Source organism: Lactuca virosa, chromosome 1 (assembly GCF_052849685.1).
Source record: "Lactuca virosa cultivar CGN04683 chromosome 1, Lactuca_virosa_CGN04683_v6, whole genome shotgun sequence".
NCBI classification, from domain to species: domain Eukaryota; kingdom Viridiplantae; phylum Streptophyta; class Magnoliopsida; order Asterales; family Asteraceae; genus Lactuca; species Lactuca virosa.
In genome coordinates, this window is record NC_136426.1 from 20,373,020 (window position 1) to 20,383,352 (window position 10,333).

Consider the following 10,333-nt stretch of genomic DNA (forward strand, 5'->3'; position numbering starts at 1 on the left):
AAGAACTTTTTGAATATAGCTTGTTACGACTCTCAAAAAATCATATTTTCCAGACTTTAAAAAAGGCTTATAACTTATAGATAAAAACTAAAAAGACTATAACTAACCCTTATAAAATAGTTTGTTAACACTAAATGGGACGTTTTTAGAAGAAAAAGTTTGTTGAAAGCACCGAGTGCAAACTTATAAACTTTGGGGGCTATTTTGCAGTTCTTCTTTTCTTGGAGAGAACGATACATTTGAGCATCCTCTTCAATTGAAGAATACCTAAACACCCGGCTGGGTTTTCATCTTCATTGGAGCAGTTGTTTGGAGTCGACATTGCAGGTATGGAGACATTCTTCCTCTCTCGTGCTTTGTACTTCTTCGTAGCTCTCACTCTTCTTTTTTTTTTTTTTTTTTCCTTTTATCTTTTTCTTTTCACTGATACACGGCCTCTAACACTTGAAGATCCCTAATTATTAAATTCTTCTTCAGTACGTCGCCTTCAAAATTTCTCTTTTCTCCTATAAACCTTTGTTTTTGATCAATATTGTTATTGTTTTCCATGAACGTTTCCGTTTGATCTTGGGTTCATGATCTTCTTTCATCAAATAGAAGCAAAAATCGAGTGCCGTATACACTTGATTTAATGATTCTCTGTCTTTGGTTGATTGCTTTTAACTGTTTCTTAATTCCTTTCTTATTTGTATCCCCGAATTTCTAATTTCATTTGTTTTAACAGGAAGAAGATAAAGAGCAGAAGAACGTGTTTCAGGTTAATCAATTTTAGGTATATCTTTTGGACTTGATTTCCATACTTCAATATCATCTAAATATATCGGATCTCATGTTTATGAGTTTTGCTATGTTTAGATCTCTTCAGGATACATTTAATCTCTTGAAACTTGAGCATTCCTCTAATACTCTCTGTTCTGAAATTATACCTTGTGTGATAGTTACAACATGCTTATAAACGAGAGAACTGTAGATGAGTGTAGTATTAGAACTTGCTGCAATGAGTCTGGATATCTTGCTGTTCAAGTATCTCATCTTAAGTATAAGATTAGAGGTGGCAATTTCTACCCATCACACTATGAATCAGTCGGTTTGGGTGTGGTAAATATAAGTTTTTTTTAGCTAAATGTAAGCATGTCATATGGGTCAACTCCAAGATGGGATTATGATTTTGGGGAGAATGTGCTCGACTCCTCTTAGTTATATGTAATCTTTAATGTTCTGCCTTCTAGTCATTTCTTCATCACTTCCTAAAATGTTGTCATCAACATTTTTCATGATATTTTAGTGTATCAAAGCTTAAATCCTATTGTTACATTTTGCTGCAAAGATAAGTTCTTGTTCATTAAATCTTCTTCCCATCACAATTGCAACATTTGACTTACATGTAAGCTTAACTGACATGGTTTGGTTATTTGTCAATGTATCTACACATCATTCAACAAAGACACAATAGGGAAATCTCATGAACCCAAATCACTAGAATCATTTAATTTGTATTGGTGGAAAAGGTACTGTAGGTGATCTTAACACAAAAACTTTACATAAAGGAAATGTTGCAGTTTCATGAGACATCCAAAAAGGAAAGTGTTGCCACTATCATTGAGTAGAGAGAGTATCATTTTCTACCATTCTACATTCTCCTTGTGGGATCAATCACCATCACATCAAATAAGTAGTATACACAGTTACATCTATGTTTCTTCCCACATCATAAAATGAGATGTACATACAGATTAAATTTCCAAACTAACAGGATCTAAGTATTCAAAATGATTAAACTATCAACAACTCATAATCAATAACAAAAAAATTGACAGTAATCTCCATCTGTCTTGTATTACTTTATCTGATTATTTTTCTCCGATTTGTGCTTGTGCAGGTGATGGATTCTTTATTGAGCTCTGAAGGAGATTCACAGAGGACACAGTATGCAGTCTTTTAGCTTTATCATCTAAAATATGTGGTGTAACATGTAGTAGGATTTTAGATCCAAAGTTAGTTAACCAATTGTTGATTGTTTGTTTTTGAAACAGGTACCCATACGTAACAGGTACATCTGTGATTGGAATCAAATACAAGGATGGTGTTCTCATGGCTGCTGACATGGGAGGTTAGATGATTTCTCTGACCTTTGACTATTTTTAAAATTTTAAGTGATGTTAATATTGAATACATGTAATATAACAATTGAGTGGAAAGTACATTGGTAATACTTACATATAATATACATTTGACAGGGTCATATGGATCCACCATTCGCTATAAGAGTGTGGAGCGAATAAAGCAAATTGGCAAACATTCTCTTCTTGGTGCAAGTGGAGAAATCAGTGATTTCCAGGAAATTCTAAAATACCTTGATGATCTCATGTAAGTAGAACAATCCTTAAAACAAAAGGGTCTGTTTTGAATATTATTAGTAAGATAAGATAAGATAAGATAAGATGTAATACATAATAATGCATTACATTACAGATTGAATGACAAGATGTGGGATGATGGGAACTCACTTGGACCTAAAGAGGTCCACAATTATCTAACTCGGGTCATGTACAATCGCCGCAACAAGTTTGACCCTTTATGGAATTCCCTTATAATCGGTGGAGTCAAAAACGGCCATAAATATCTAGGATCGGTATATTATACCTTTTTGCAACATTTTTTTTTAAATAAAATCTTTATCGATATAAATCCATAAAAGTATTTATTATTTATATGTTGTTAGGTGAGCATGATTGGTGTACATTTTGAGGATGATCATGTTGCAACTGGATTTGGGAATCACCTGGCGCGTCCAATTCTTCGTGAGGAATGGAGGGAGGATTTGACTTTTGAGGAGGGTGTTAAATTGTTGGAGAAATGCATGCGTAATCTTCTATATCGTGACAGATCTGCTGTCAACAAGCTGCAGGTCTTTTTTTTTTTTTTTTTTTTTTTTCATAAATAAGTTTGTAAGTAGAAAAAAATGGTTTCTCTCTGAATGGGAGTTGATATTTGAAAACACAGATAGCAAAGATTACGGATGAAGGAATGACCATCTCCCAGCCCTACTCTTTGAAGACTTTCTGGAATTTTGCTGCTTTTGAGAATCCTACTGTTGGAGCTGAGGGGTCATGGTAGGCATTTGAATTTTCAAATTCCAACTACTACCCAAAAAACATATATGTTACCTTGGCTTGATGGATGTTTTTTTTTTTTAATTAAATGTTCTCAAATATTGTTATGTGATACTATTAAACTTCTGTGTTTACCGGTTTTAGATTTTCAAGTTCCGGTAGATGGACTTGATCCTTGTGTTTAACTTTAGTTTTAATCTGTTTGGATCTCTGATTACCTGTTTGCATTAAATGCTATCTAGATAAATGATGTCTGTCCAAAGATATTTGATTGGCTAAAACTTAATTGGCAAATTATATAAAAACAATTATTATAGTTTCTCACTTTATCAGTTTTAACAACTCATATTTATAACTTAAAGACAAAACTTTGCATTTCTTTTTCAAAATACAATCCTACATGGTATATAAGTTTAACAGGTAACCATAACATTTTGAATTATAGTGTAATTCTGAACGATCAAATCGAAAAGTAACTAATACAATGGTTTTCTTTTTTATAAATTCTCTAATTTTTTTTATAACTTATATTTTATAAATGAATCAAACTAAATTTTAGCTTTTCATTAACTTTCAACAAGTTGATAACATTTGTAGAAGGTTAATTTTATATGTATTCCCTCAATTGCTTTGTGAACCTTCTCTATGAGCAGGTGAATGTGTGTATCCTATGATTTGATAATTTATATGAGAGGGGTATATATAATAGCATCCTTGTAGAATTCCACCAAGCAAGTTCCATCCAATACTGTATAGACATCAACTACCTCAATATGATGAATTACAGAAAGAAATAAAGAATGTTGTAACTCAGAAGGGGAAAAACAATACTTTTCCAATTATATTTATATATATATAATAATAAAAACGTTGATTTATCCAATCAAACATTTGCCTGTTCTAGTTGAACTTGAACATTGTCGTCTCCATTCAAAGCCTCATAATCACCAAGATAGCCTTGAAGGAAATCATCCAAGCTTGATTTATCAATATTCTCATGGTGATAAGACTTACAGACAAGATAAAGAATCGTCTGAACAACAAGCCCAAAAAGAAACAACATCAAAACCACCAGCAAACACAAAACCCCAAATCCTAATCTTCTCCAAACTCCCAACTCTCCACCATTCACAACAAATACTTCAAACACAATTTGCATTGCAAAAAAAGATAAAACCAACTTTGAAACAACAATAATCGCCACCCATCGTTTCCCTTTAATCAAGTCCATGCTTTTCATCATAGCTCTAACCCCATAACAACTTTCCAAAACCGAAACAACACACGCCATTTGCCAAATAATGCTCATGTAAGCAAACCCCACAAAGTATAAAACCAACATAACATGAAACAACACCACACCAAATGTGTTATCAGGGAAATGAACCATGTAGAAAACTAGTATCAGAATAGCAAGCATGTTATAAACAAAGAAAACCACAAACGCACATAAGAAAGTGACAACAAGTCTCTTCCAAACCTTTGGGACAACGCTAGTGACAGTGGTGAATGTGAGATTATAATTACGTGTAGTGTAAATGGAAGCAGTTGTGTAGACGACTGCTGAAGTTGAGAGGAGTGAAAAGACGATGAGAAAGGTGAAGTAGGTGGCTTTAAGTAGCCAGTATGTGATCCATTCAGATCTTAGTGCGTCAGAAAGTTTATTGTACCTTAGGGTTCCGGGTCGGGTTATGTGTTTTTGGAAATCTGTGTGGATTATTTTTCTTGAAATTATATTAGAGACTTCCATGTGAGCTAGAAAGATAAAGGCTAAGGGGAGGATGAAGGTTAGGGTGATTTGAGTGAAGATTTTTCTCCATGAGACGATGGTTTTAATGGTTTCTTTGTAGATGCCTAAGAGACCTAAGAACTGCATTTCTTCTTGTGGTTTATCCATGTTAATTAAGTTGGCTATAGATTTCTTGAATGAGAAAGTGGAGATGGATCGAGAGGAGTTTGGTTTCAAATGTAAGGGATATGTATGATTATTTTCAGACTTGTTTTGCTTATTTAATTATAGAGACTATGTGATAATATTTTTGTTTGTTTTATAAAAACTATGTTTGTATCTTAGGTAATGGTGTTGGAAAGCCATGTTTTTTTTTTATTTTATTAAACGTATCTATTATCGAAGGGAATATATATATGCATGCCTGCACGGCTACAAGAGTGAATTTACCGTTTGCTAACTTTGTTACTAGAATATTTAATATTTTTGTATTAATTAAAAAACTATTGTAGTAAAAAGAAGTAAAAAAAAAACGTCTTGTAATTTCAGAAAACTGAACATTTGTAATCATGCATGTTATGTTTTTGTTTTTCAAGCATATATTTTTTATGGAGTTTTACGTACAAAATATCAAATCCATTCTAAAAATGTAAAATATCAAATACGCACACCGGATATACACACAAAGTCACAAACAACATGAAATTTTCTTATCTCCGCACGTTCAAGGAAGCCATTTGAACACAAAGGTCTCGTTTTGAGGGAAAGAATAATAATCACTTTTAGTTTTAATAAAGCACCGTTTCTTCCCATCAAATTTGAATATCAACAGCAAAAAAAAAAAAAAGATAAAAAATTCGACCTGCCGGATTCAAACCAGCGACCTAAGGATAACAGCGTACAACTACAGCCCTCCGCTCTACCAACTGAGCTAAGGTCGGATACATTTACATAGTCATCAAAATATTTATTATTTAATAAGTTTTACACGCATAATAACACTTTCCGTCAAAACAAATTAATATCATTCCATGGTTAACACACAATAACAACTTTTATTTATTAATAAACTGAAGAGATTACATTAAGCAGCGTTTACGGCGATATTCATCCCAGACTGACAATGACCAGCAATGCTACATATGAAGAAATTTACGCCTTTAGAGAGCTTCAGACGGTCCTTTCCACTGTTGTACACTTTCGCACCTGCCGAGGCTGTGCAACCATCATAACCTCCTTTGTTCACCACCACCACGTTATGGATCGTTGAATCATAGTTAAATACTGCATTATTTATCAAGTTATATTTATGTTCCAATATATAACATACATATACATATAAAATTATTTGTGGTGAATAAAATTGTACTTTAAAAGAAACTTTTTCATGGTTTCATGATGGGGGAAACTTACCGAGGGTATCACCTGCTTTGAGCCGCTTTCCTTTGGTCCAAGTATTGGAGCCAAAGGACCAACCATTAGAGTCTCCAACCGTATAAACCGCACCATCCACTGGTCCAATGGATTGAACCATGAGCCACACCATTGTCACCAAAAGGATCATGGTGGTTCGACTCGCACTGCCTCTTCCCTCACCTTGGGCCATTTTTCCTTCACTCGAGAGAAAGTTGTTCACACAAAACTTATGGGTGAGCGAGTTAAAACTTTTAGGATCCAAAACATGTAGAGGGTATTAAAACACATAATGTTTATTTATTTATTTATTTATTTATTTATAAATATATGTTATAAACTTCTTGTAACTTTATCGATTGAGCGAGCACCAGGATAGGATCACTTTTTGGCCTTTTCCAACTTTTTACATCTTTGAGGGAAACATAATCATCCACTAGGTCAGTGTATTGTAACTTTCAACCACCTTTCATTTATTTGTTTATTACTATATTTTGTATTTCATCTTTGTTCCTTGAAGTTTATAATCTATAAATTTAGTATTTTATATATTTGAATCAAGTAAAATGTTTTGCAAATCCTTGATCCAAGACATAATACCTCATGTTCCAATTTTATTATTGACTAAATTACATTTTTGGGTCCTTAAGGGTAGCTCATTTTTGCATATTTGGCCCCAAAAAAATTCATTTGAAATTTTGGTCCTTATACTAGATTTTTGTAATATTTTTTGTACTCGTCCCAAATAAAATAACTTTTCTGGTCTCTTCGTAATGGGTATAGCTTAATTTTTCAAATTTGTTCCAAAAAATAGACATTTTACTTAGAAGAGGTACAAAAAACATCACAAAGCCGCAATAAGGACTAAAAATGCAAGAAAAAAAATTGATGTGACCAAATTTGATAAAAAAGCTATACGAGACTAAAAATGTAAATTACTATTTATTATTTTCTATATCTGAATACTGGTAATTCCATTTGTGGAAAGCATGATGTCATGTTTATGTGATTAATGTCTAGAACCATATATATACTTAAACAAAAAATAAATAATTTTTTATAAGAAGTTTTCTTAGTCCACAATAAAAAATGGTAACAGATGGTGTTTGCTAGAAGCGTATTAACTTCAAAATATATAAATCTTGATGACAAAATTTAGCAAAAAGGAATAATAATACACAGCCAATCTAGTAGCTAAACAAAACAAGAACTTATTCCGTATGATGCCAAACGATTGATGATGATTAATTAGATTCTCTTCTCTCTTGTTCTTGAAACACTGGATCTTGGTGATGATCTGGCATGAGATTTTCGAGCACCTGGAGACTCTGTTCTCAGAAATCTTGTACTCGTTTCCCTTGTGCTTCCTCTTCTATCAGACATCTGAAAGCTTCCTGAATCAGTCTTTTTTTCATCAAACACATTCTTCCTACTTCTTCCTCTACCTCTCCTCCTACCATCGTTCTCACTACTCCTTGAATTTGGAGTGTTTCTTCTAGATGAACTCTCATTGTTAAACTTTATTGTCCTACATGTTCTTCCTCGAATCTTTGTATCCTTCTCTTCACCATCATCATCATCATCATCATCATCAGCAGCAGCAGCAGCCATGTTTCCATGCCTCTTGTTATCTTTCAAATGGACCTGCCCTTCAAACTTTGTTTTTTTGGTGGGTGTTCGATCATTACCTGAATCAATATTAGTCGCCCCTTCAGATTCTGAATCTGACAACAAAGACTCGGTTTCATCATCTTCTTCATGTTCACTTTCAGTATCATCCTCTTCGTCATCTTCATCATCATCATCATCTTCTTCTTCTTCGTTAGAAACTTGTCTGGCTTTTTGCTTTTTAGTTCCAGTTTCTTGATTCTTTGATTTGCTTTGCTCCTTGACAGTGTACATCAAATGAATATAATTAGACCTTAACGTCATCAATGGATGTTGTGGCTTCGAAATAAGCAAATCCCTCTTATAAGCTTCTCTCAAAACGACTGTATGTGTGTGCAGTTTACTTGAAACATAGAAGATCCCAGGGTGTTGAAGCAATGCCTTCTTGAACCTTGATCGAAGACCCAAATATTCACCAAGAAAAAGTAGATTATCCTTGTCAGTTTTCTTTGGTACTAAAAGATGAAGAACTTCATGCAATATAGCAACAGTCCATTTATCAGATTCATCACTTTTCGCCTGTAAATGAAATGCATTTTCGTAAGGTGAAATGTATGGCAGCTTCTGCCAATCATCAACCCATTTCTTAAATTTCTTGTCCACCTCGAACCCACGAGAATATTGCAAAGGGAATGAGCTCGTTGAGTTCTTCTCCATGACAGACGATGCTAGTTTATCACTCCAACAAACCAATTCGAGTTCATTTCCAGTGCTTGTAACTTGAAAGTAATCAGGAAATTGAGGAACGATGGTTTGGGTGTAATCGTTAGGCAAACCCAGATCCCATTTCAAGCGATCGATGACAGAAAGAGGGATTTTGTTGATTCTGGCTATCATGAGTAGCTTCAGAAGTCGATCCGCTACATCTTGCTTATGAATCTCACTTTCGAAAAGGAGTTGTTCTTCGGTATCAAGGGTGAGGATTTCAGGGGTTAATTTGATGTGAGGGTGGATTCCAATACCACCTGGGAGAAACTCTTCGAATACAGATGGATATTTTCGAATAAAATCAATAGAACGGATGGGTATACCTAGTGAAGCTCTTTTGTCGGAGATGATGGAGAGAGGGAGAGACTTTGAAGGCTCGGAATTTATGAGGTTCTTGACTTCAATCATGGGTTTGAGGTCTCTTTCCTTCTCCACGGCGTGATCGAGTCCTCGGTCGCGAACCCAGTTGATGGACGCAACCACGGAGGATGCAGTGGTGGTGGCTTCATGGAAACTATGGTAACGGCGGCAGTGGTGGTTGCCTCGACGGCTAGGTCGTGGGAGATAGGAGAGTATGAAACGCTGCTGCATATGGGATTTTTGAGGGTTTTGGATTTTTGGCAGGAGGGCTTCTGTTTTTTCAAGGGTTTTACAAGATTTAAAAAAGCAAAACCAATCATTTTTTTTAGTTCATCTTCATTTTCTGTTTTCCATTTTAATTTTGGACAAAACTTCATAAATAATCTTAGTAGTATTCCGAAATCTGAAGTTTAGTCTCTAAATATAAAAAACGTTATAGATCGTTATTGTCGTTATGTCTAACTTTGTCAGCTTTCTATCGCTTAAGTGAAAAATATTTTTGTCATTTCACTACCTCATGAACCAGCTTTGACTAATTATATAAAAAAAATATAATTATTTATATCTATATCTATCTATATATATAATTTTTACCTGCACCACATGTATTCGAAACCTCTATAACTTTTCAATTTCTTTTCTAATAATTATTATAAATTGGTTAATAATGTTAAATTAATGCAAAAACTAAATTCTAATAATAAATTAACTAAACTACAATATTAAAATATCATATTTTACTTATATTTCTAAAAATTACGACTTTAACTTTTTAAAATATTATACTTAACTTATTAGTTTAGATATGTTGTTGTATGTGAGCAATTATCATTTTAAAGTCACAACGTTTGTATAATTTATGATTTTATGCAAAATAGTTAAATTATTAATTTCAATATAATGTTAAATGGTTAACTTAAATCAAAATTCCAGTTAAACTTCAAAAAAAAATTGAGAGACTATTCTATGAATAGCTAAAAGTTATAAATTATAATGTTAAACCTAAATTGCAATCCTAAATTAACAAAAAAAAAGCCACGAAACTATTTTTTATAATCATTAAAAAATTTTAAACAAGTAGTTTAAATATAACTTACAATAAGAATAGATAAAAGTAATATTATATATAAAATTATAACGTTATATTTAAAAACAAAAACATTGTTTGTTGTTTTAAATAATTACAATCAAAGAAACTAACAATATTCATCAAATAAATTTTAAAAATGTTAAATTTCTGAAACCAAATTAAAATAATTAAGACGTTATTTAAAATAACTTACAACAATAATAGTTAAAAGTAACATTATATACAAAAATTATATTGTTACATTTAGAAACA

The 10,333-nt window shown here is 32.8% G+C and overlaps 4 protein-coding genes and 1 non-coding gene across 5 annotated transcripts; 1 reads left to right on the top strand and 4 right to left on the bottom strand.

Annotated features, from left to right (window-relative positions):
* The first annotated feature begins 223 nt into the window (after positions 1-223).
* Positions 224-3,345, top strand: PBG1 (20S proteasome beta subunit G1). Its single transcript, XM_079076987.1, has 8 exons — positions 224-327; positions 725-772; positions 1,880-1,926; positions 2,034-2,110; positions 2,238-2,367; positions 2,473-2,632; positions 2,723-2,908; positions 3,004-3,345. Exons 3-8 carry the CDS (start codon positions 1,883-1,885, stop codon positions 3,115-3,117), a joined length of 711 nt encoding a protein of 236 aa, XP_078933113.1. The 5' UTR covers positions 224-327; positions 725-772; positions 1,880-1,882; the 3' UTR covers positions 3,118-3,345.
* A 651-nt stretch (positions 3,346-3,996) lies between these two features.
* LOC145111903 (uncharacterized) lies at positions 3,997-5,010 on the bottom strand. Its single transcript, XM_079048143.1, has one exon. The coding sequence runs from the start codon at positions 5,008-5,010 to the stop codon at positions 3,997-3,999; it is 1,014 nt and encodes a 337-aa protein (XP_078904269.1).
* Positions 5,011-5,698: 688 nt separating this feature from the next.
* TRNAY-GUA (transfer RNA tyrosine (anticodon GUA)) lies at positions 5,699-5,783 on the bottom strand. Its single transcript is given in 2 exon segments — positions 5,699-5,734; positions 5,747-5,783. It is a non-coding gene; the product is annotated as a tRNA-Tyr (tRNA).
* Positions 5,784-5,926: 143 nt separating this feature from the next.
* On the bottom strand, positions 5,927-6,448 carry LOC145111913 (basic blue protein-like). Its single transcript, XM_079048148.1, has 2 exons — positions 6,256-6,448; positions 5,927-6,126 (listed from the first exon to the last, which is right to left on the bottom strand). The coding sequence occupies exons 1-2, from the start codon at positions 6,446-6,448 to the stop codon at positions 5,927-5,929; spliced, it is 393 nt and encodes a 130-aa protein (XP_078904274.1).
* A 912-nt stretch (positions 6,449-7,360) lies between these two features.
* On the bottom strand, positions 7,361-9,271 carry LOC145158416 (Ubiquitin carboxyl-terminal hydrolase family protein). The gene has a single exon (XM_079077483.1). It carries the CDS (start codon positions 9,220-9,222, stop codon positions 7,504-7,506), a length of 1,719 nt encoding a protein of 572 aa, XP_078933609.1. The 5' UTR covers positions 9,223-9,271; the 3' UTR covers positions 7,361-7,503.
* Positions 9,272-10,333: the final 1,062 nt, after the last annotated feature.